Below are 26,718 nucleotides of genomic sequence, written 5' to 3' on the forward strand. Positions count from 1 at the left end.
ATTCACGAAGATAACAGAGAAACCAGCCCTTAAGGAGAAAAGTTTAAGAAAACTTATCTTAAAAGTCCTGCTAGAACACTATTTTGAAGTCCTGAGGTTTTGACACCCCCTCTGCGTCAACGAGACTTCGAGATATCATCCTCTTTTCAAACAGAGGAAGATATTAGGAAAGAAATGTCAATTCCTCAGCTTGAGGTAGACTATGATGTGACAGTCCTACAGCTAATTATGACCTGATATAGGCCAATGTGAGGGTTTGAGCTGCAGAGTCACTGGTAGTAGTGATCTGATGTTCAGAGGCACATCCTCCCCCGACACCACGCTCGGAGAAAGAGGAAGACAAACAAATGGGATTCAGCAGGGAGGGGGAGAGAAAGGCAGGTGGGGGGGTGGGGGGGGCTTCCTTAAAGTTGTGAGTAAGAACAATTCTAAATGTGCTCACACAGGACCAGAGCTGACATTGCAGATCAGAGGGAATGGGGATTGGAGAACCACACATATTTGGGGGGGGGACAGACATGAGTGCTTGACGTTTACAATGTACACCATTGCACTTCCAATACTGCCTAGTTACAGAGACATGCACAGCGTCAAACGTATTCTGTTAATAATATCCTTTATCAAACACATCCAGCAACTTAATGTGTTCAACAATCTCCTTTAAGTTCAGGCGAAATATATTTTCAGTGAGTTCTCTTGCGCAAATAGTGATTAATGACCAACTTGCAGAAATTACACTTCTACACGGTTGGAGAGAGAAAAAGAAAGAAAACGGTCTTTAATCAAAAACGCATTATTAAAATCAATGAATTTTAAATAAAAAAGGAGCGATGATCGGACATTGTTGACCGCATTCTAACTCATTAACAGTTAGTTCCACAACCGTGCCTTTTTCATGCTATTAGGGACACACACACACACACACACACACACAAATGAAATGAGCAGCGGGGGCCATAGCTGATCTAATATGATCTAGTACAGCAGTTGTGGATTAAAACTATGGCTTCCAGACGTTTTGTTCACGGTGGGGTGTTGCGTCATTAGATTAGGAGTGTGTGTACGTGTGAGTACTTGTGCGTGTGTGTGTGTGTCTCCATCCCTCTGCAATTACGCTTAATGAATGTTTCCCCATTATGGTCCTCTCCATTAGAGAGCACACAGGGCTGGCATTCCATCAGAACAACTAACACCTACAGGCTCATTACATCATAGTATATTCATATCACCGTCTACTCAATCACACTGTTCTCCAGGGCTAAATGTACAGCTAAGTAACTACATGCTTAAAACACTCACTTCATCTATCTAGGCCACGAGGACTGGTACACACTCCGCGAGGCATCCAGGAGTCAACATATCATGTTGGTTGTCGTGGTAATAGAAAACAGAGTAAGACAACAGGGAGCAAAACATTTCTAGACTGTAGGCTTTGACAAATACGTCTGTGACTGGTTATACATGGCATTATCCTCCATGCTGCGGTGTTATCGTCACCATAACAGCCAGCGCCTCATGCCGTCTTAGCTGTGAAACAGACCTCACGTTGATGTTCCACTTCAGTTCCTTTTAGTTGATATGTTCCATGCACAGAGGGCTGCTTTCAGACTGTACTGTTCTGTGGAGGTTTGTTGATGTTACAGCCAGGTCGCATGAGGACTGGGGAGGTCCACAGGGAGTTCTTCAGCCAGCCTGGCCTGGCCAAGCCAGCCAGCCAACCCAAGTAAGCCAGCCCAAGTCAGCCAGCCCAAGTCAGCCAGCCCAAGTCAGCCAGCCCAAGCCAGCCAGCCCAAGCCAGCCAGCCCAAGCCAGCCAGCCCAAGTCAGCCAGCCCAAGCCAGCCAGCCCAAGCCAGCCAGCCCAAGCCAGCCAGCCCAAGCCAGCCAGCCCAAGCCAGCCAGCCCAAGCCAGCCAGCCAGCCAGCACATTAATAAACTCACTGCTGCACAGCTGCGGCTAGAAAACACTTTAGCCTGCCCCCCCCTCCAGGAGCAGAAGAAAAACTACCAGCCGGGAGTTGTAATCACACAGAGGAGGAGGTGGGGTCGGGCGGGCGGCTGCACAGAGCCTTATCCAGTCCACTGTAATGTATGATCAGCTCTACACTGACTGTAGTGCTATAAATCAACAGGCACCATATATCGCAAGAACCCTGGTCTCAGGACTGTACAAAATATAGTTTGGTACGTTTAGATTTCTCTCTCACTGTAAAGCAGATAACCACACATCCTGGACGTCTTTCTATTGGGTTAGCCTTTGAGGTAAAAACTGTGCATTTGCTTCTCTTATCAGATTTGTAAACTTCACCATGTGATTTATAGCTTGCAATCTAGCCTGGTCCCATTTGTGCTGTCTTGCGAGGCAAGACAGACAGGACAAACAGCCCCTTGACCAGGCTATAGGCCTAAAACAAGGTAGCGGCTCAAACAGTTACATTTGAAAAACAATCCATCTCCTCTCTTTCATCTGACTAAACGGATGCAAGTTCCTTTGATAGCAGGGAGCACAGAGTTATTTGACCATAATCTCTCCCTTCCTCTTTTATCGCTGGCGATTTCTCTGCTGCAGTTGTGGATGGAAGATGGAAATTCCACAGCTTAACTGCCGTTACTCTGTCAAGATTAAAATGGCTGGGCATTAAGGCAGGCTCTTCTCTCTCATTACTCAGTCTAGGTATCGTTATCAGTGGGAATGCAGCCCTGTTTTACAGAGCCGTTTATCACCCTGTAGCCACACATTAAACCTGACTGATTCAGCTACGGCCCAGGAGGCTGGAGTGGCTGTGGGCCCAGGAGGCTGGAGTGGCTGTGGGCCCAGGAGGCCGGAGTGGCTGTGGGCCCAGGAGGCCGGAGTGGCTGTGGGCCCAGGAGGCTGGAGTGGCTGTGGGCACTGGACGCTGGAGTGGCTGTGGGCCCTGGACGCTGGAGTGGCTGTGGGCCCAGGAGGCTGGAGTGGCTGTGGGCCCTGGAGTGGCTGTGGGCCCTGGAGTGGCTGTGGGCCCTGGAGTGGCTGTGGGCCCTGGAGTGGCTGTGGGCCCTGGAGTGGCTGTGGGCCCTGGAGTGGCTGTGGACGCTGGAGTGGCTGTGGGCCCTGGAGTCTGGAGTGGCTGTGGGCCCTGGAGTCTGGAGTGGCTGTGGGCCCTGGAGTCTGGAGTGGCTGTGGGCCCTGGAGTCTGGAGTGGCTGTGGGCCCTGGAGTGGCTGTGGGCTCTGGACGCTGGAGTGGCTGTGGGCCCTGGAGTGGCTGTGTGCCCTGGAGTGGCTGTGTGCCCTGGAGTGGCTGTGTGCCCTGGACGCTGGAGTGGCTGTGGGCCCTGGACGCTGGAGTGGCTGTGGGCCCTGGAGTGGCTGTGGGCCCTGGAGTGGCTGTGGGCCCTGGAGTGGCTGTGGGCCCTGGACGCTGGAGTGGCTGTGGACGCTGGAGTGGCTGTGGGCCCTGGACGCTGGAGTGGCTGTGGGCCCTGGAGTGGCTGTGGGCCCTGGAGTGGCTGTGGGCCCTGGAGTGGCTGTGGGCCCTGGAGTGGCTGTGGGCCCTGGACGCTGGAGTGGCTGTGGGCCCTGGACGCTGGAGTGGCTGTGGGCCCTGGACGCTGGAGTGGCTGTGGGCCCTGGACGCTGGAGTGGCTGTGGGCCCTGGACGCTGGAGTGGCTGTGGGCCCAGGTGTTTTTCCTAAACATGTGACCTGACCAGGAAAAACAATGGGTGCTAGCTATAACTACACTCTAAAATATCAACTCTGGTCTGATCTTGGTCAAGTCATGTTGGTCAGGAGACTTTCCTGGGTTTATAAAGCTACTCGGTCACAGACCGAACATTGGTGCTTCTGCTGTCTAGACCATTGGTGCTGTCTATCTATAGTAGTGATCTGACATGGTGTTGGTTCAGCAGCTGAATGGGCCGTCCCGCCCATGAGGAAAGGCTGAGGGGCGGTCAGGAAATGACCCTCATTAGACAGTCTGACGAGTCCCTTTTTGCTTTTCCAGGAAACCTCCAAATCTGCTCTCTGATATAAGAGGCTAGCTGATCTTTCTGAGAACAAGACATTATATTTTACATCAACAAAGCACGGTCATTCTAAGTAAAAACCTTCATAAATAGGTGCTATCTACATATCTTCTCAAAACACTCTTCCAGGAAACATATTTTGTCATAGACTCTTTCTGGGAACGAGAATACAGATAAATATACATATACAGATAAAAACTTGAAAAGTATTTGAAAATACTCAAATACACTGACTCAAATATGCATTTAACCCAGGTATCTGAAATAAGTATTTGAAAATACTCAAATACACAGATTCAAATATGCATTTAACCCAGGTATCTTAAATAAGTATTTGAAATAAGTATTTGAAAAAGACTCAAATACAACTTGGTGGACTATTTGGTTTTTACTAATAACCATTCAAAGTACACATTTTGGCCTGTGTATTTGATTATACTCAAATACCAGATACTGAAATACTCGTGTATTTGAACACAGCTCTGGTTTTAATTAGACTACAGTGCAACGTTGCATGACAATAGACCACCTACAAACATGGGAGAGATGTCTGCCCTTTAAAAGCAGAAGACCAGATAAACAGGTGATGAAGAAAGAAGAGGCACAGTGTGTGTCTACATGCACACTAATCATTAGATATTAAACTGATTATGGCAGAAGGTTGAATATACCAATAGTCATGTAAACACCTTTTTCTGCTCCTCTTAAAAATCAGGCTTCGGGTCATAATCGAAAGTAAGAATTAGCCAATTAAAAAACATGGTTTTCTGAGCAATCAGTCTGATTATTACGGACATGTAAACATCTTAAATCAGAGTTAGAGCAGCATATTTTATCAGCGGGTGTGCTAGCACGATCAGCACCAGCGTTCCTTCTATTGCACGAGTGAAGCGAGTTCGGGAAAAACTTTAAAAGTCTGCATCTTAGAAATGGTTTTCAAATACAAACATTATGTCCAAACGTAGAATTAAATAAGCTTCACAAAAATAACATGGCCACTGCCGATTTTCTGCATGTATGAAAAGTCCCATCAGGAAGCCTGAGTTCAGATGTGTCCATGTAAAGACAGGATTATTAGGGAGATCGTTCTTCTAGCAAAGCATGTAAAACTCTTCAATCAAACTATTATATTAATCTGACCATTCACAATAACCATATATTCATATATATCAATAATCATATATTCTGCATGTAACCATACTAAATGATTTGTATTTATTAGGGATCCAATTAGCTGATGCCAAGACAGCAACTACTCTTCCTGCAGTCCGAACACATTAAGATTACACATAAAACAGTATACCATATAATAATTACACCAGTACATATCTACAATACAGAATGTGATTCAAGTATGCACAGAGGCTTATTGGTTTTGCATACCACCCTTAACTACCTACATATGGGCTGATGTGCAGGAGGCTTGGTGTTATCCTGAAACAACATGGGTGGCTATAAATAGCATTATGGATGGAGCCTGGGTGAGGCAATATACATCACGGAGGAGCTGCTGTCTGCATCCAGCTAGGTTGTTTTTGCATCGCAGATATGAACATAATGAGGACACACACACACACACACACACACACACAGGGAGAGACTAACCAGCTGCTAATTAGCAGAGTTTGGCTTAATTACTACAGATCCCCACAGCCACTGCATGACCTCTTCACCTTCAAAAACAGTTCTTGACCATCCTAGCGCATTGTTCTATTTCTACTTTAGAGGAAGTGTGCGCACATCCAGTGACTGGTCACCCGTAATTTAACCTTAAACTTTACATCCGAAACGTGCGTGTGCCGTTGAGAACAAGCATTAGGGAAGTCCTGACAAAGGTGCAGAAGGAGAGAAAGAGAGAGAGCAAAGACAGGAAGAGAGAGAGAGAGGGGAAGAGAGAGAGAGAGGAAGAGAGAGAGAGAGGAAGAGAGAGAGAGAGGAAGAGGAAGGAAGAGAGAGAGGAAGAGGAAGGAAGAGAGAGAGGAAGAGAGATGGGTACAGTCGAGTAGAGCAGGGAGATGGACACAGTCACTGAGCCAGGCACAGTGCAGCATCTCTTCTGCCAAATGAGCGTGTGAGTCTGTGCGTAGTGATCTGGCAGACTCACATAGGACTGTCGTCCACAGCCTCAAACCAGCCAGCAGACAGACTTCAAGTAGATGTATTTAGAGAACAGACAACCAGACAGTCAAGACACTGTCATTATCACTGATCATTGTAACGTACTTCAAAGTCTTCTTGAAGGGAAAAAAAGGATCAAGCCTCGTACTTTGACACTGTTCTCATACCACACTTCCTAGTTGCATAATATGAGCTCGTCATTAAATCAGTAGACAAATATTCCAGAAACTGGCCAACAGCCAAGTTTGTGATGAAGCACGTTAATGATTTACCATTGAAGAAGGTCAGAGCTGTGGTGAATGGTTGGGAAACATTCCTCGTTTAATAGGCTATTTTCACTTCCTTTGAACAGATGCTTCCATTTCAAACTTCAATTTATACCAAACCTTACTAACATCATGTCAATGTGGGGCTAATTATTGGTTATGGTCACTTCATATCAGACAGACACTAATCTCTTGCACTGTGGTCAAATTGTGGTGAATTATTGCTTACAATACGGCCAAATGCTAATAATGCTAATATTGGACACCAGGACTGTGGTCCTCCATGGGGAATCAGGAAGCACGTTGCTGCCTCGGCATGTTCTCATCCTGAGACGCCTCTACTCAATCACTACTCCTTCCTGTGATTCTTACTACGTGATAAATGCCATCGGCGAGGCTTCCTCTGTCTGTTCCCAGAACTGTGTCAACAGGAGATCTGGCCCTACACTCCACCCACAGCCATCTTGTTGTTGTTTTGGCCCAGAAATTGAGACAAAAAGTAAGACCTGCTTATTACTCTGTGACGGAGTAGATGCAAGTTAGCAAGCAAGTCTCAGAGTCTGAAAGGTCGAGTACTAGTGTCCTCTCTTCTATGAATAATCCCACAGTGACTCCATGTTAGGCCTCCTGATCAAACCAGAGCATATGGAGTGAGCACAGCCTGGTGAGAAAGCGGTCATTTGAACGTAGGATTATAACAGCTGATGACTCTACCTCCAAGGGGCCAGAGTCCCTGATCACACTGCAGATATCCACCTGTGTAGGAACCCATTACGTAACACTGTGGCTTCTGGAGACTCACTCCCAGACAAACAGACATTTCATCAACACAACGACAGAAGAACTCTTCAGCCAGAGTTCAAAGTTCAGACTGGGGGGAGTGTCCAAAGAGAGAGAGGCTGAAGCTTTTGTGTGTGTGTGTGTGTGTGTGTGTGTGTGTGTGTGTGTGTGTGTGTGTGTGTGTGTGTGTGTGTGTGTGTGTGTGTGTGTGTCATAGGGCCATAGTCCATCGAATCTGCTACTGCGTCTCCCAAAAAAAATAACAAAATGTCCAAGAATATATGTTTTAATTCATGTACTCATGTATTAAATAAATGTTAACTATGATACAATTAGAATTTGACTTTATATCAAGCTTTACATCCTTTCACACAAGGCAGCAGAGTGCTGTTTCTTGAAATCGCCCCCCCCCAAAAAAAGTTACTGGTTCAATGAATACAACATGAGAGTCTGCAAATAGCTTACCAAACCATGCTTAGCACGGATGTACGGTATAGAGCTAATTTGCCAAATTGGTGGACCGCATTATCGCAAGTTCACAACTACGCAGAGCTGCATTAATCCCTGATACAGCAACGTTTCTGCTTGAAATAACATGGACTCCAGAAGCTAATAATCATGTGACCTAGTGAAGGATGAAATGTTAGTTTGCTTCAGTCTCTCAAAGGAAGAACATTGGGCCTCTTTATGTACATATTCTTTATCCCCTTACACTTGTGTCTATAAGGAAGTAGTTTTGGAATTGTTAGCTAGATTACTTGTTGGTTATTACTGCATTGTCGGAACTAGAAGCACAAGCATTTCGCTACACTCGCATTAACATCTGCTAACCATGTGTATGTGACAAATAAAATGTGATTTTTCTCATCTGCAGGCTTGCTGTGCAGGCGGGAGAGCCACTCCTTGTCAATGAACATCACTGTGTTGCATATATTACACAGCTGAACCCCTCATTAACACTCAACATAGATGAATGTGTACAACAGTGATGTTCTGCCCTTACTCACCCTGCTATGAAAGCACAGGAGGGAAAGAGGATGAATAGCCATGATAAAACGCCAGTACAGTTTGTGTGTGTGTGTGTGTGTGTGTGTGTGTGTGTGTGTGTGTGTGTGTGTGTGTGTGTGTGTGTGTGTGTGTGTGTGAGAAAGAGCCAGTGGCACACCGAGCGGGTCTTAACTCTTCATCCCCCTGCAAAGTTCTCTCTCAACAAAGGACAGGGGGAGATAGGAGGGAGGCGGGGGGAGGCAGGAGGAGAGAGGGGGAGACCGGAAGGAGGCAGGGGGAGAGAGGGGAGGCAGGAGGAGAGAGGGGGAGCCTGTCAGGTTGGCGTGACGGAACACTCATAGTCACGATTCCCGGGCGGTGACATGCCATCATGATGAACCATCATCCTGGGCCAGCCAGACGAGGCATGTCACCGCCCGGGAATCGTGACTATGAGTGTCGCGTCACGCCGACCTGACAGGCTGTGCTCCGTGTCTCCCCCTGCCTCCTCCTCTCTCTGGAGAGGGCTTTGCAGGGGGGTGAAGAGTTAAGACCACCTCGACGTGCCATATTGGCTGTTTCACACGGACAAAGGAAAAACAAGTCAAGGGTACAGGATGAATCAAAGCCATCAATCAATAGGCCCCAGCCTGTCTTGGCCATTCACACAGCAACACTAGATTACCGAGGTCACCTCAACCACACACACACTCTGTTTATACAAGAGTTTAGAGATCAGAATGTGGGATCATTTGGAGCCACAACACTAGTAACAAAAGGAATCAGGACAATGATGCAATGTCACCTAGCTTCAACCTGGATTACCCCACTGTCAGCAAGCCTCCTTCCAGACAATGACGTGATGAATCACATGGGTGTAAGAGGCCTAGGCCGACACCACACCGTGCACGACAAGACACCCTGACACCAGAACACAATGGAACAGGGCAGTGCCATAAGAGCAGAGGAGGAGGAGATTCCAGCGCCCACATTCGTGAGTAAGAGAGAGAAACGCGACAGTTACACTACACCCAATATTACTGGGACACACAAACATGCTCAAAATGGAAAAACCTGTACAACCTTCAATCAGTGAGTAACCGCTCAGTGCTCTCACACTGTAGTAAGAAGGTCCTTCTAGCAATGCAAAATCTTTCCATGGTGGATGCCTGCCTGCTTCATTGGTTAAGCCACTTGAATAGTCAGGAGGTGGCCAGTATAGGTCAAGCCAGGTGTTATCCAAGGCCAGAAAATTCACTGGAGTGCCCATGTCCTTGAGAGGAAACATCAGTCAGCCAGTCAATAAGGATGACATCAAAAGGGCTGGGTGAAATAGGCCGTTTCAACAGAGGATAGAACCTTCAAACAAGACAAGCGTGTATGAAATGCAGTGTGTGAAATGCAGTGTGTGAAATGCAGTGTGTGAAATGCACTGTATGAGGCACATTTGTAAAGCAGCGTGTATGAGAGCGGGAGCTGCCAAAGATGTCTGCATGAGACGGAGTCCGCACGAAACTGAATGAAACTAAACTCGGCCACACGAGACGTACGTGTGAGACAGAAACACTAGAATAGCAGAGGGTGTTGTGGGACCCGAGTAAGCATTGCTCTGGTAAGTACAACGGCGGCAGGCAGCCTAGTGTTTAAGAGCACACCGAAAGGTCACTGGGTCGAATCCCCGAGCCGACTAGGTGGAGAGAAAAAAATATGCGCCGATGTGCCCTTGAGCAAGGCACTTAACCCAAACTGCTCCTGTAAGTGGCTCTGGATCAGAGCGTCTGCTAAATGACTCAAATGTAAAATGTACAAGAGGATACAATCATTACAATGACGCCTAAAGAGGGTGTTTGAAACGACACTGAATGAAAGTTGAACTACGACAACGACAACAGAAGCAACCGAGGCGTATCATAGGAACAGAGTGAGCTGAGCGTTATGTCTGGCTAGAGTTAGCCTCTCCCACAGACAGGCCTGACAGCCAGCCTCCCTCCACTCAGGGGGATAATTACACGTGGCTGTGGGTGAGCGCACCGGTGCCGTTCAGGTCGCCGAGGTGTCAGGAACGATAACGGCTCTAATGGCGCCCGGCCCTAAAAGCCACACTGCAATTAGTATGCAAAGGGATGGCGGCTAGGTTACGACTACAGCACTACGCCGCCGGCCCCCCGTCTCGCTGTAAAGAGCCACCGTCGGGCACTTCTATTAGAGACGATCAACACTTAAAATCAGGGACACCGCCTGGTATAGAGGTCCTGGATGGCAGTTTCCATACCGAGCGGTGACGCAGCCAGTCATTCTGAAGCACTGGGTGACAGTCAATAGGAGTTTGATCTTAACATTGAGCTGAACCAAACCTCTCAGTGGAATCAGGAGTCACCATAAGGCCTTTACGGGTGTCTGGGACAGGTGTCTCTGTACGCCGGTTATCATCTGATCACTCTCACTCACCTACTAGCTACTTGATCCAGTCAAGTAGCTAGTAGGCTACTGTAAGCAAGCTACCGATGATAAAGGCAATATAATCCAACCAGAAATGTGCAGTGTGTGCATCTGTTAGAGTTAACCTGCAGTGGTATATTACCATATTATCACACACAAAGATCAAAGATAAACTCTTTGGCATAAACAGCCCATCTAAAAAGTCCTGTCTCAACAACTGAGCTTTTCATCAGTGCGAGTCTTTGGTCGCCTTTGGCTAGCGATTAGCAGGTGTGTGTTTCCATGCACCCTTCAATGCAACAACATTGATTTAATCTGCCTGTACAGATGAGTAAGCATAGCTAAAGGGAGACTGGGGAAGATACAACTGAAAAACGCTCCTTGCGGATTTGTGAACTTGGCAGTTTGTATACAATGAATTAAATGCATGAAACTTGCCTGACTATGGAGTAAATGTAGCTCTGATATTATATTCCTAAAATAGCAATAGTAGTACAATGGTAATATACCACTGCAGGTTTAGCTTGGCCTTTGCCTCATGAATCACTGTGCCCTGAGGACAGGGAAAGAATGCTTAATGGCCACCACGCAATGGCAGTGTCCTTATTGACACGCTATTCCCTAGTGCACTACTTCTGACCATGGCCCATAGTGCTATGTTAAAAAAAATTGTGCACGATGTAGGGAATAGGGTGCCATTTGGGATGAACTAAATAAAATCTAATTTACTATAACTAAGGGAAGACGCTCATTTTCAAGAGAGCACTTTCCACTGTGTTTGGTTGAGAAAGTCAAAGCCCTTACAAAAGGCAGCCCAACACAAATACATTACCTACAAAACAACATTTCCATGTCATTACAAGCCTTACTGAGAGAGATGTTTAGCAGGTTGCGGGTTTGATATTGCTTTGCTTATTCAGTGCGTTGTTTCACTGTGCAGCGACGGTGATGAGATTAGTCCTTTATTGGCAAAGGGACGATCAAGCTAATATTGGGAAGAAAGAGTGAGTGTGAGTGTGGTGTGTGTGTGTCTCAATGCCCTTCCTCTTTGTGACCTCTGTGTCAGGTAATATCATCCCTGGTGTGTGTCCAGTCACTGATCCACTGATGCAGCCAAAGCTACAAAAGACCAGGGGCAACAGGTTTGATCTGTTAGCAGTTTAAACAGTCAACAGGGAAACAAGTTCTTCCACTTTCTCTTTGTCAGGTCATTCATATTCAAATGTCTGGCATTTTACAACTCCAGGCAGGCACTCTACTATAGGGACTGACAACACTGATGTTACCTAGTACTTCCAACAAAGCATGAAAGTCATGATTACAAAGTCCACTGCAATGGAGATGAGGTTGGAAGAAGCAACCCCAAAACACCCCCACATCAGCATACAACAAACACACACACACACACACACAGCCACCACAAGCCTGTGCGCACGCACCCACACACACACACACACTCTCTGCAGCATCTCGCCCTTGCTCTGTGCCCTCCAGAAGCCCTCCGGAGTGTGGTGATCAGTCTGATAGCTAAGGAGGATAGTCAGACTGCACTCGCAGAAGAAACTCTTCACTGAGAGGACTTCCCCCTTTTAAACCACTGGAATAACAGTCAGAAATGCAACAGTTTAACAAAGACATAGAGAAGACCAGAGTGCTAAGAAACCAACAAACAGAATGCTTGCTACAAACCAAAACATGTCGGCTTCATATCATATCAATTCTTCCCTTAATAAGAGAACTTCCTTTTTAAACCACTGCAGAGTAACTGTCAGAAGTGAACCACCACAATAGCAGTCAGAAATGTAACAAAGCTATGGGCTAAGCGAAGACAAAGATGTCGGAAACCAACGACCCAATTGAGTGATTCCCACTTAAAATGATTAAAAACCACCAGATACTGACGTCATAACAAATAAACCTCAATGATATTATAGTGTTCCGGTGACGAGCCACCAGCCCAACACTAGGGCAGGTTTCAATGCTTTGTGTGGTACGAGGGTCTTCCATCCATTGACAGTCTGATTCGGTTTCCTGCGCTGAGTGTTTCCTCCGGCACGGTCAGAAGTATGCCTTGACGGTCGTTTGTGTTGATGTAAAAGGCGGTGGCGGTGGGTGTTCGTAGCTTTGTTTACAGAAATAACAAAATGGCAGAGAAGAAGTGGCCCAGGCCAACAGGACTGCCTGGATTCTATTTTGAGTACTGACAGTCAACAGTAGTAAACAGGGTAGTAGTCCTAACAACAATGACCCCAACTGATCCAGTCATTCAACATTACGTAGACGACACTGTTTTGTATTTCAAATAGGCTATACAATATAAAACTACAGTGTAGCTTGAAGGTAGAAGTCTGTAAGCCTGGTCTGGCATAGAAAGTTAGACGTTGGCATTTGTCAACATTTATGAAAATTAAAGGGGAGAAACATTAAATGATAATTAGATTTAGCCTTCCTCTTAAAAGTGGCAGAAAAAATCCATTACCGGTATATATGTATGTAATAGCCTTTCAAATGATGGGCTGCTGTGGTAACCATGGGGACAATGTCACATTATTGAATTTAAATAGCTTTCTGTTTAACCTCTATAGATCTGACTTGAAGCAACATTGTAGACCACAACCAAAATCAATAACACCACAAATCAAATGTTATTTGTCACATGTGCCGAATACAACAGGTGCAGACCTTACAGTGAAATGCTTACTTACAAGCCCTTAACCAACAACGCAGAGAGAGAACAGTCTATGACTAGGGTGGCTGGAGTCTTTGACAATTTTTTGGGGCCTTTCTCTGACACAGCCTGGTATAGAGGTCCTGGATGGCAGGGAGCTTGATGTACTGGGCCGCACGCACTACCCTCTATAGTGCTTTGCGGTCGGAGGCCGAGCAGTTGCCATACCAGGCAGTGATGCGACTAATCAGGATGGTGCAGCTGTAGAAACTTTTGAGGATCTGAGGACCCATGCCAAATCTCTTTAGTTTCCTGAGGGGGAATAAGCTTTCTTGTGCCCTCTTCACAACTGTCTTGGTATGTTTGGACCAACAAATGATAGTTTGTTGGTGATGTGGACACCAAGGAACCAGAAGCTCTCAACCACAGCCACAGAAGTTATGCTGAATAGCATCTAAGCCAGACAAAGTCATGGACAGCTCCATTTTATGAAGGCCAAGTTCAGAGGCTCTTTGGTCTATTAGCTGACACACGTCTGTCTCATCAAAGTGTAAAGAGAGCCACCAGAGGAAGGCGTTAAGGATAGAGGACGACCGATTAATCGGCATGGCCGATTAATTAAGGCCAATTTCAAGTTATCGGAAATCGGTATTTTTGGACACCGATTTGGCTGATTTATTTCATCTTTATTTAACTAGGCAAGTCAGTTAAGAATACATTCTTATTTTCAATGACGGCCTAGGAACGGTAGGTTAACTGCCTCGTTCAGGGGCAGAACAACAGATTTTTACATTGTCAACTCGGGGGATTCAATCTTGCAACCTTACAGTTAAATAGTCCAACGCTCTAACCACCTGATTACATTGCAATCCACGAGGAGAATGCCTGTTACACAAATGCAGTAAGCCAAGGTAAGTTGCTAGCTAGCATTAAACTTATCTTATAAAAAACAATCAATCATAATCACTAGTTAACTACACATGGTTGATGATATTACTAGTTTATCTAGCGTGTCCTGCGTTGCATATAATCGATGCGGTGCGTATCGTTGCTCCAATGTGTACCTAACAATAAACACCAAAGCCTTTCTTAAAATCAATACACATAAGTATATATTTTTAAACCTACATATTTAGTTAAAAGAAATCCAGGATAGCAGGCAATATTAACCAGGTGAAATTGGGTCACTTTCATTGCATTCATTGCACGCAGAGTCAGTGTATATACAACAGTTTGGGCTGCCTAATTTGCCAGAATTTTACATAATTATGACATAACATTGAAGGTTGTGCAATGTAACAGGAATATTTAGACTTATGGATGCCACCCGTTAGATAAAATACGTAACGGTTCCGTATTTCACTGAAAGAATAAACGTCTTGTTTTCGAGATGATAGTTTCCGGATTCGACCATATTAATGACCTAAGGCTCGTATTTCTGTGTGTTATTATGTTATAACTAAGTCTATGATTTGATAGAGCAGTCTGACTGAGCGATGGTAGGCAGCAGCAGACTCTCAAGCATTCAATCAAACAGCACTTTTGTACGTTTTGCCAGCAACTCGTCGCTGTGCTTCAAGCGTTGCGCTGTTGATGACTTCAAGCTTATCGACTCCCGAGATTAGGCTGGTGTAACCGATGTGAAATGGCTAGCTAGTTAGCGGGGTGTGCGCTAATAACGTTTCAAACGTCACCCGCTCTGAGACTTGGAGTGGTTGTGGAGTGATGGGTAACGCTGCTTCGAGGGTGGCTGTTGTCGATGTGTTCCTGGTTCGAGCGAGGAGAGGGACGGAAGCTATACTGTTACACTGGCAATACTAAAGTCCCTATAAGAACATCCAATAGTCAAAGGTTAATGAAATACAAATGGTATAGAGAAATAGTCCTATAATTCCTATAATAACTACAACCTAAAACTTCTTACCTGGGAATATTGAAGACTCATGTTAAAAGGAACCACCAGCGTTCATATGTTCTCATGTTCTAAGCAAGGAACTTAAACGTTAGCTTTCTTACATGGCACATGGCACATATTGCACTTTTACTTTCTTCTCCAACACTTTGTTTTTGCATTATTTAAACCAAATAAATTGATTGTATGTATTATATTAAGTTAAAATAAGTGTTCATACAGTATTGTTGTAATTGTCATTATTACAAATGTTTAATAAATAAATAAACAAATAAATAAATAAAATAAAAAAATTGGCTGATTAATCGGTATTGGCTTTTTTTTGGTCCTTCAATAAATCGGTATTGGTATCGGCGTTGAAAAATCATAATCCTTTGACCTCTAGTTAAGGATACTAAATCCTCTGAGCTGTCCCCAAGTCTGTATGTTTGTCAGCAAAGAGAGAGGATGACTGAAGCACTGTAGGTGATTATCTGCTCTCCTGTTGGCTAAATAAACACCCAGTCATCATGATGGTAGTTAAGCAGAAAATGGACACATAACAATTTTACTAAAACAAGTTTGATCCTACAGTATTATAGGTCTCCTTCAAACCCTCTTTCTGAAACCACAACAATGTATTTTTAAACCACATCAAGAGACCACTTTTGAGGTATGGGGGAGAGAAAAAAAAGGTGGAGAGTGTAGTTGTCCTTTAATTCAATTGCGTGCCTTGTGTTTGGCTAGCGGTGCTTTTGTACAGTGTAGGCTACATGTGATGGCAGAGTTTGCAAAACAGGTCATCATGATATTATTTTGCAGTCCACATTTAAAATGGAAAGTTGTTTTTGGGGGAATATTCGTTCAAAAAGAGCATGATTACAATTGCGCATCACAAAGATTCATCCGAGACTTCGGACCAACATTTTTAATAGCTGGTTTGCATACCAATTGCGGTTTGAGTAAATTATGATAATAAATAAATAAGCGAATTGTGAACCTAGCGACCAATTAAAACATTGGTGTCTCGCTGCCAAGTCAAAGGGTCACAAATACAATGTTATGGTCTCAAACCCTAAACTGACTGAAACCAGTTTGGGCCGAGATACATCCAGGCCTTCAAAACCGTCCGCTTCAACATGATTGCAGCAGCAGCAGAAGGCCTACTAGACTTTCATTCACATTATTTAAAAAAAAATTATCAGGCCAATTTCTGTCAGGAGGGAGGTGATTACAGCGAGGGAATGTGAAACAGCACAGCTTCACAAAGAAATGGAGTGCTTGTGTGATTGAATCTTATCTGTCTGTGGATACAGAGTCAAAGAGGGAATATTAAAGGTGGGAAGAGAAGAGGGCAGGAGGGAGGTGTTGAAAGAAAATAGAGAACTATCCTATTGGGATTAGCAGCAGAGTAAAAAGGGGGGGGGGGGGGGCGAGAGAGCCAAAGAGAGAGACAAAGAGAGAGTCAAAGAGAGAGGTAGAATAAGTCGTGTGTGACAGAGGGAGCAGATAGGATATCATTCATGTGTCAAGATTAGAAGGAGAGAGAAAGAAGGATAGAGCACGCCTGGAGAGAGTAGTTGCCTTGTTTCTTCCCTGTGCCCTCAGTAGAAATTGTACAACGTGATATTGTGTGTGTGCTATTTAAAGCGTCGGCGAGAGGAGATGCTCTAGTTCGGAGCACCTCATTTCTCTCCTGACAGGCAGCCTGCCTCTGAGAAGGACCCCGTCATCAATATCACCCCAACAGAACAGGAGAGACATGCAACATCTGTATATTCGGTGCACACACACACACACACACACGAGAAAGAACATGAAAGCCTGATGACATCACAAAATCAAAAAAAATGATTCTGCCACAGTCAACTAAGCAGAGACACTGAAGGTCAGGATTCAGATAAAGAAACAGGGCTTCTGTAATATGCAGCTCAGTGTCTATGACATTCTACTGAGGAAACTGACTAGATGCAGCTCAGGTGTCTATGATATTCTACTGAGGAAACTGAATACATGCAGCTCAAATGTCTATGATATTCTACTGAGGAAACTGAATACATGCAGCTCAGGTGTCTATGACATTCTACCGAGGAAACTGAATACATGCAGCTCAAGTGTCTATGATGTTCTACTGAGGAAACTGAATACATGCAGCTCAGGTGTCTATGACATTCTACCGAGGAAACTGACTACATGCAGCTCAGGTGTCTATGACATTCTACCAAGGAAACTGACTACATGCAGCTCAGGTGTCTATGACATTCTACTGAGGAAACTGACTACATGCAGCTCAGGTGTCTATGACATTCTACTGAGGAAACTGACTACATGCAGCTCAGGTGTCTATGATATTCTACTGAGGAAACTGACTACATGCAGCTCAGGTGTCTATGATATTCTACTGAGGAAACTGACTACATGCAGCTCAGGTGTCTATGACATTCTACCGAGGAAACTGAATACATGCAGCTCAGGTGTCTATGACATTCTACTGAGGAAACTGACTACATGCAGCTCAGGTGTCTATGACATTCTACTGAGGAAACTGACTACATGCAGCTCAGGTGTCTATGATATTCTACTGAGGAAACTGACTACATGCAGCTCAGGTGTCTATGATATTCTACTGAGGAAACTGACTACATGCAGCTCAGGTGTCTATGATATTCTACTGAGGAAACTGACTACATGCAGCTCAGGTGTCTATGATATTCTACTGAGGAAACTGACTACATGCAGCTCAGGTGTCTATGATATTCTACTGAGGAAACTGACTACATGCAGCTCAGGTGTCTATGACATTCTACTGAGGAAACTGACTACATGCAGCTCAGGTGTCTATGATATTCTACTGAGGAAACTGACTACATGCAGCTCAGGTGTCTATGACATTCTACTGAGGAAACTGACTACATGCAGCTCAGGTGTCTATGACATTCTACCGAGGAAACTGAATACAGGAGCGCAGGCTGAAATATTTATGAGATCTGAGACAAGAGGAGCTGTTAATCTATAAAGACTGAATGCAACAATTGGATTCAGACAGCGAGGCCTACAAACAAACTCAAATAAAAGTTCAGAAATATTTGAATTATGAATGAAAGCACAAGGTACAACAAAGGCCATGTCCCTCTGCATGAGAATTGAAATAGAAAATGCACACATATGCACAAATTAGTTACTCTAACAACCTTGACCAGGAAGCACAGGGCTATCCACTACAGTATTAGCTCAGAGGTTTCGCCAAAGTACAGATCGAGGATCAGTTTCCCCTTCCCCCAATCCTAACCTAACTATTAGTGGGAAAAATACAAAACTGACCCAGCGTCTCGGGGAAACTTCACCTATTCCACAGCATCAGGGAGAGGGGAACCTGATTTCCTGTCCGCATGCATGGTTTCCATGGCAACCACTACAAAAGGCTATCATGGGCCTGCCCAGCCATAGCGACCTGGCTTGGAGTAAAACCCAGGTGACATTCCACAGAGCCAAATCCCCCATCTCCAGTGTCAGGGCAGAGCCCAGCAGTCTTAGTGATTCTGATTCAATAGTTTACAGCGCAGAGCCAGACTGGCATACGATTCAGCTTCCAGTGAGTGGGGAGGCGCAGTTAAATCAAGCTGCCTGGCTGAGTGTGACGGCCTGAGGTAGACCTATAGCTAGGCCTAACTATTGTCCATAATGCAGGGGTCGTGTTAACGCAGAGTATTTCACGCAGAAAAAAAACAAAATGATAAAACGCATAAGACACATCTTGCTGCGTTTTGTAAACGCAGATCTAAAATGCTCTTTATTGCTCGGTGTCAGGATAATTTGGTGCTTCACTTGCACTTCTCTACTCTGATGAGAATTCACAAACAGGAATTTTATCAGGAGACAGTGCTCTGACTGATGTGTAGCCACGTTTCTAGGTGTAGCCTGCTTCTCTGCTAAAATGCAAGATGAACTTCAAGCAAAACAAATGTAGCTGGCTACATTCTTTCTATGATAAACATTAGAACTACGATGGCCATGCATCGTATATACACACAAAAAAAATGTTTTTCATTGTTAGATAATTTACTTGTGTGGCTGCTAGCCAAATAGTGTTGCACTTCTGTTGTCATCTGATTTTTAAAAATGAAGCCACTTCTGCTGAATGTGTTGCACGGATGTATTTTTCGAAGGAAAACTATAGTTGCACGTCCCTGATCACTCTATTGAATAAATTAAAGAAACACGACTTTTAAAATAAAATATTCTCGCTTTTATCCATAATAATGTCATCATGTACACTAGCCTAGCAGCACTGTATCTGACAGCTGTTGGTTAGAGCACACATGCAGAGACCAGAGTTGGCACATACACTATATAACGCAACAGTTTGGAACAAAACTAATCGGTAGAGATGAAAATGCAATGGAAACACAATGAACTTTGGATTTTTATTTGGTACAAAGAAATTACATGTTTTGCGCACTACGTCATCACGCACTGAATTTTAACCGCAACGAGTCAGTTTGGTAAAACACCACTGGTGGGAAAATGCGCATATTTTCTTTATGCAGATTTTAGAATATTTGCATGAAAATCTGGCGCCAATTGGAAGGTATCAACAGGTCGATAGGCTGTTGGTCGATCGAGATTTCTTTAGTCGAACAGCAGCAAAAAACAAGAATAATTTCATGGTGTACAAGACACCTGTCTGAGTGGACTGATCCATTGTGGAGGCCGTGGGGATGGCAGTCCATCACTAAGATGTGCTACTGAATTGTATATGGTTATAACATAAGAACAATGGTGCAATACTAATACAAATGATTTTATAACAAACGTGCTTTCTCCCGCATTGGATAGTGATGGCTGTCCGCGGTTCTAAAACACTGTTGAATTGCCGCAACTTCCTAGACCATATTGCTATGTGTATAATAGCAAAGTTATAATAATAACCACTCTTTTTCTTGGTCTCCTTATTACTATTATTATCGTTATGATCATCATAATAATAATAAGTCATTATCATCAGTAGGCTTAGTATAGCAGCCTTGTGTAACCACCATCAAACTGTAGGCCAAAGACCACATCCTGTTTAGTCTTAATACCGTAACTTACTTACGGCCTATATTTCAATACTTATATAGGCTACAGCATCAATCAATCATTCATTTTAAATGCAATCAAGTATTTTCGTTTTAAAATAAAATAAAGTGATTCTAGAATAATTAGCAAACCGTTCCATTTCAGAAATTACATTCATAAATGAATGCAACTGTTTTTGGTCTTTGCCGTAATAAAGGCTTTACAAAAATAAATAGTACAACAGACTCTCTGGTAACCTGATCATTTATTTAGTGTTGTTTACATTGTTCCAAACTGTCCAAAAAATGATACTGTAATCTAACAGCACTTGTTTGCCGCACATAACATGGATGCAGCGCTTGCTAAATTACCTTCTTTGTCTTGATCTCCAGTATTTTCCACAACTAGTCAAATTTATATAACAGATCTGACTTCACCCTTTACCTTCTGAGCAACCAGTAAGTACATTCCCCTGTTTCGAGTTTTTCATGTCCCCTGTACCCATTTTATTGTCACGTGTTCAGAGTTTGTTATAATATTCTATAGGTCAGGCCCTATTGGTCACCTGCGAGGGTTGAGGGTAGTGCACGATATATCGGTGAACATATCGGAATCGGATGTCTAGTTTAATGTCGATGTGCAAAACCGATGTCAAAGCTGACGTGCATACCTATATAACCAAGGTACATGGGGTATTGACATCACGTCAAATTTTGCTATATACATGCAACATAGCATTCCTAAACTAGCCCACAATGTCTGCTGTGTGGATCAAGCAGTCAACAAGTCAAGCAGTCATTTGAGAGAGTAAAAAAATGTCAGCGATACAACAAAGGTGAAATACATTAAAGCCAAGATAAATGGAATTCATTGCCCTTGACAATCAACTGTTCTCTGCACCGGTAAACACTACCAAATGCGCTATTTTTCCGATGTTGCCCTACCGGAGTTACACAGTAATAGTGTCACTGCTATTAGCTTCATGACATACATACTATGGAACGCCGTTTGGGTCTTTGCATGTCAAAATAAATACAATAGATACAGTAGCACAGTAACCAGAACGGGTCGTGTTGTGAAGCTAGCCACAATAAGGATTAGGCACAATAGTGGAATTTGCAGTTTGCCTTCAAAATAAAAGTATGTCATTGACAGTGATGCAAATAGTAGAATTAAGCCATATTTTTTTAGTTTGAAGGCTAACTGCAAAGTCCACTATTGCGGCTAATCCTTATTGTGGCTAGCTTCCGACCACCATTAATCAAATAAGAACGGTCATATAAATTAGGGTTATTTTTAGATGACACCTAGCTAGCTAACTATATAGCTACTGAAACAGGTGACGTTTTGCTATGTTTTTGGGGAAGAACATTGTTTGCATCCATGAGCTAGCTAGCTTCTTTTTTTTAACCAAAACTGAAGGTGCGCGAAACAACTTTTTAGGTTTGATTATGTTTTACTGGTAATGGGGACATGCATAAATGCCAACAAAATAACTTGTGTGTGTGCCCTTTATTTAACTAGGCAAGTCAGTTAATTAAGAACAAATTCTTATTTACAAATGGCGGCCTACCCCGGCTAAATCCGGACACCGCTGGGCCAACTGTGCGCTGCCTTACGGGACTCCCAATCATGTCCAGATGAGATACAGCCTGGATTCGAACCAGAGACTCTGGTGCCTTAACACACACATGGGCGCAGTGGTCTAACTAATTAACTGTACTAGAATGCTGAAAAGGCCGCTAATTTTTTTTATATCGGTCAAAAATGTCATATCGGTATTGAGGGAATAGGGAATGTTTTTCCTAAACATGAGGGATTTTGGTAATAGAACTTTTCAGTCAGAAATGGCTGTAATTTTGTTGCAGCTTCAGCAACATGGACAGCAGGATAAACACTGTTGAAGTTCAGTAGTGGTCACTGCAACATGGAGGAGAGAGGCAATGGATGCTAGTCACAGTCCCTCGCTGTCCTTTTTTAACACAGCACAGCAAGTCTGAGCACAAACAAATCAATTAGGTCGCTCCCTCTAGTCATTTGAGCATCTTAATTATTTCATCAAACAGTGCGCTGAAAGCACCAGATAAGCTCAGTGCATATAGTTTATTTGATTAAAACACATAGGATGTGTCTACATATGGAAAAATACACGTTTAAAAATGTTGACCAATCGATGCGTCGAAAGAACAGACGACTCTTGGTAGACCAAGATTTCTTTTAGTCACGGACAGCCCTAATTCAGAATGCTACGCTACCCATGATCCCTTGCACAATCCTAAGTCTGGCTGGATATCCTATTCATTTGAGAGAGATTTGTTTGAGGAAAAATGTATTGTGTCTTTGACCTAACAATGGGTGTATGAGTCATCTGCGGAGCGACTGCAAATTAGCCACTTCTGGAGAGAGGAGGTTCCAGCCAATATGATAAATCCAGCTGTGTGTGTGTGTGTGTGTGTGTGTGTGTGTGTGTGTGTGTGTGTGTGTGTGTGTGTGTGTGTGTGTGTGTGTGTGTGAGAGAGAGAGCAGAAGGAGAGATCAGAAAGAAGAGCACAGAGCATGAAATGCAAAGTGCCATGTCTCAAAAACCTCAAATGACATTGGCCATGCTAAACAAACAAGAGGGAATGGAGGGGAGACAGGTCGGGTACAAACACATCAGTAGGCTTAGGGACTCGCGTTGTTTCCCAAATGGCACCTTATTCCCTTATATGGAATAAGGTGTTTTATCTTGGCCAGGTCACAATTGTAAATGAGAACTTGTTCTCAACTTGCCTACCTGGTTAAATAAAGGTGAAATAAATCAAATAAATAAAAAATATAGTGCACTAATTCTGACCTAGGTCCCATATGGCTCTGTTCAAAAGAAATGCAGAATGTAGGGAATAGGGTGCCATTTGGGATGCAGGCACAGCCTGAGAGATCCCCTCACTCTGGCACATCGGAGACCTGGCAGGTTGTGTACTGCAATTATGTCTTCTCCTCTCTGGATAAAGAAACTATCATGAATATGCACTTTATAAAAGACACGTCGCCAGAGGGTAATATTTCTGGGTTTATCTCACACCGTGTAGGCCAGCAGCACAAAGCTGAAAACCAAGCTCGGAAACACGACGGAGCATAAAACTAGTACCACTGTGATATCGTTCAACTGAAAGACATCAGCGACAGAAAAAATGTTTGACCCCCCCCCCCCCCAAAAAAAAATCATGCTTGGAATTCTATATTTGGAATGACATTTGAAACAGCATTCTAAATGCTAGGGCGTTGTTCCAGCAGCCAGACACTTATCCACTTTCCTCACGGCTACCTGAGGGTGAGGGCTGACTCTATGAGGGACTTTAGTGTTCACGTGGGGAGGGAGGGACACAGTGCCGTGTGTGTGTGTGTGTGTGTGTGTGTGTGTGTGTGTGTGTGTGTGTGTGTGTGTGTGTGTGTGTGTGTGTGTGTGTGTGTGTGTGTGTGTGTGTGTGACTCCATTGTGTTGCCACAGTGACAAAGCAGTTCTTCCTCCCGTTCTCATTAACTGCCAGCCTTTCCTGCTCTTTTTCCACTTAATCCTCCATGCTCTGCTTCAGCGACTCACTAGCCTATCCTCTATTAGTTTCATTCATTCCTAGACCTGAGCCTCAATGTCTGCAGCCAACCAATGACAGAGAGAGAGAGAGAGACCTTGCAGAGATACCTTAGAATAATATTGTGCAATTTGAGCAGACTATCATGAAATATGACACACCTCTTTTAAACAAACTGAAATCATGACAGAGAGATATCATATTGGCCCTGTTCCCATATACTTATAGTCCAACAAGTATGCACTTGTGTCTATTACACTCCCACTGTAGAACTGTTACTAAAGTGTCACTAAGATTTCACTTTAGTACTTATAGAGTGCCACAGTAGGAGTCATAATACCTATCAAATCTAGCGGTCAAACAGGGAAATAGTTCCAATCGTTTTTCAACCATTCATTTTTCCCATTGGAGATTTTAGAAACAATTCAAATGAGGGCATGTTTCATGAAGGCTTACCTTGGCATGACATTTTGATAACAGTGTAAATCTCTCTAGGACAAAGTGACTTATTAATATATTCACCTGTATTTACCACCCAAAACTGAAACGCTAATTAGCTGCTAATGTGGCTACCATAATGAACTACAAATGCCATGATGATCTGGAAGAGACTGACTGAATCGAGGCAAAGGTAAGAATCTCTGGATTAACTATCTAATGTTAGCTAAATGCAGTACTGAATAAATTGGCTATATTTCTTTAAAATTGACAATTCTGTGAACTGTCTTGTGCACGTTTTAAATTGACACAATACCTGAAAGCAAAGGTTTCAGCTTGAGATGATGTGCAGGAGCTTGCAGGGATTTGTAGTTTTGCATGATGCATACGAATCTGAGAGTAAATAGAGCCGAATATATTGGATACAAGTTGTCTGAGAGAGATTTACATGGCTATCAAAACGCCACACCAGGGTAAGACTACACAAAACACAGACCTTATTGTTTCTAAAAATCCCCTATGGGAAAAATGGATGGTGGAAAAAACTATTGGAACCGTATCCCTGGATGGCTAGGTTTTATGGGTATTACACCTCCACTGTAGGGCTATAAACATAACTTTGAACAGGATAAACCCATGCACATTGCATCCTGTATGAACAATAAGAAAAGTGATCATGCCTCGCTGCTTGGTTACAAAGCTTTCCCAAGTAATGATTTGTAAAACCAATATAGCCATACAAATTCTACAAAGAAAACTCGTATGCACCATGAGCCCACACATTTCTAACTAATAGGCTACAGCCTAGTTCCGCATAGCCTACTACTCTAGTTATCCTTATCATGGAAAGTAAATATTATGTACTCAGCTATGGGACCATATAGTAGGCTAGCTAATGAAGTAGCCGAGTCACAATATAGCCTTCATTATAAACACATATTGTGGCCAGGATGTAGCCTAAGGTGTACCAGAAAAATAGAAAAGGCAGGTTGGTAGACAATGTAACACGATCCTCTATGGACGGTTTCCAGGGACTATTTCCCTATCCAGGGACTATTTAGATTAGAGTGTAGCTTCCGATAATCAGCTTACCAGGTTGAAGACGGTCTCCACAATGTCCCGGTTGGAAACTTCCCCAACTTCCACCAGGCCGGCGAGGATAGCGAATTTCATTTTGATTCCTCGGATTGGGATCCCAGGGTTGAGCGACACCGCCGCAGATCCATCACCTTGCCCGGCTGGTCGCCCAGCACCAGGCGTCTCCTCGCTAGCCATTGCTACAGGAGGACAGGTGGCAGTAACAGGTAAGGCACCTGTTCACCCCCAAAGGCGGTAATGGGATACAGGAAAGTCGGTGAAAGAACAAAATCTATGGTATCCTCTTTCCAGTTATGTCGACAGTCTGGAGGTAAACAACGAAAATATTTCCCTCCCCATTCAAAACAGTTCCTAAAATAAGCCTTCGAGTCAACAAAGTATGTTTTGTAGCCCGCGAAAGGTACAGGAGCATGAGGGTTTGATTTCTAGCCGATGACACCGCGACACTGGAGTTGTCACTGCGTTTCCATGCAGAACTCCTCTCCCCCGGTCAGAAACTTGATGAGGAGGCGAATGAAATAATGCATCAAAAACCGTTCACTAAAATGGACCGGCTTAATAAGATTTGGTTCTAAAGGCAAGTCGCAGAGACCTTGCCCTTCCTCCCCTCTGTCAAAATATAAGAGGCACCTGCGACTTTCATTTCTTCACTAGTCCAGCCAAGCTACAGCAGTAGAACTTGCTATTGTCACAGCAGGCTTGACAGGTAGAGTGCTGTCATGAGCAAGAACTCCTTAACGTGGCTCAAGTACCGCAACAGCGCCAGTGGTGATCGACAAGGGACAGCAGTCATCCACTCGGTCCTTCCCTAAAAACGGCAAGACTTGTTCAAATTTCAGTGTTAACCCACTTACAGCGCTTTCTCTTCCTGATTTACCCCCTGCTACAGCTCTTCCCCGCCATGACAGTATTATACCAGTATTCTGCCAGCGGCACAAATGATGACGTCATGTTCGTATGGTAACGAGGAAACCTTTAAAATAAAAGCCCGCATTTCAAAACATTACAATTCAAAATATATTACATTTGAATCAATGGCCACTTTTACTCTGCCAACATGAAAAGGCAATAGGTCATTTCTGAAGAAAAAAAATGGGAAAAAATATAAGATACACATACAGTAGAGGTAACTTTTATACCTGTCTCAGCTAATGTGGGGTGGAAAATACTCAGTAGGGACTCTAATAACCAAATATGTGTCATTTTTGAAGGGGACTGTGTCACACGGTCTGCTGCTGGCTGAGTATTAACTGAGTATTTGACACACCAAACTTTATCTGAGGAGGGTAGAAAAGTAATCTTAACAAGCCAATATGTATCCCATGAAGAGTCTATAACAGTGTGCTGCATTGGAGGGGGTGGAGTGAAAAGCCAGCAGCCGGCTGTGCGACACAGTCCAC

The 26,718-nt window shown here is 43.9% G+C and overlaps 1 protein-coding gene across 4 annotated transcripts in view; it reads right to left on the bottom strand.

Moving 5' to 3' along the window:
* The window catches only part of LOC135507579 (lipopolysaccharide-responsive and beige-like anchor protein), a 334,560-nt gene extending 308,315 nt beyond the window's left edge, over positions 1 to 26,245 (bottom strand). For all 4 annotated transcript variants that reach the window (XM_064927105.1, XM_064927106.1, XM_064927107.1 and 1 more), the window contains exon 1: positions 25,313 to 26,245. In XM_064927105.1, coding sequence (XP_064783177.1) covers positions 25,313 to 25,495 — 183 coding nt within the window. In that variant the 5' untranslated portion in view covers positions 25,496 to 26,245. The remainder of the gene's footprint in view (positions 1 to 25,312) is intronic.
* Between the last annotated feature and the right edge of the window lie 473 nt (positions 26,246 to 26,718).

Source organism: Oncorhynchus masou, chromosome 21, assembly GCF_036934945.1.
Source record: "Oncorhynchus masou masou isolate Uvic2021 chromosome 21, UVic_Omas_1.1, whole genome shotgun sequence".
NCBI lineage: Eukaryota > Metazoa > Chordata > Actinopteri > Salmoniformes > Salmonidae > Oncorhynchus > Oncorhynchus masou.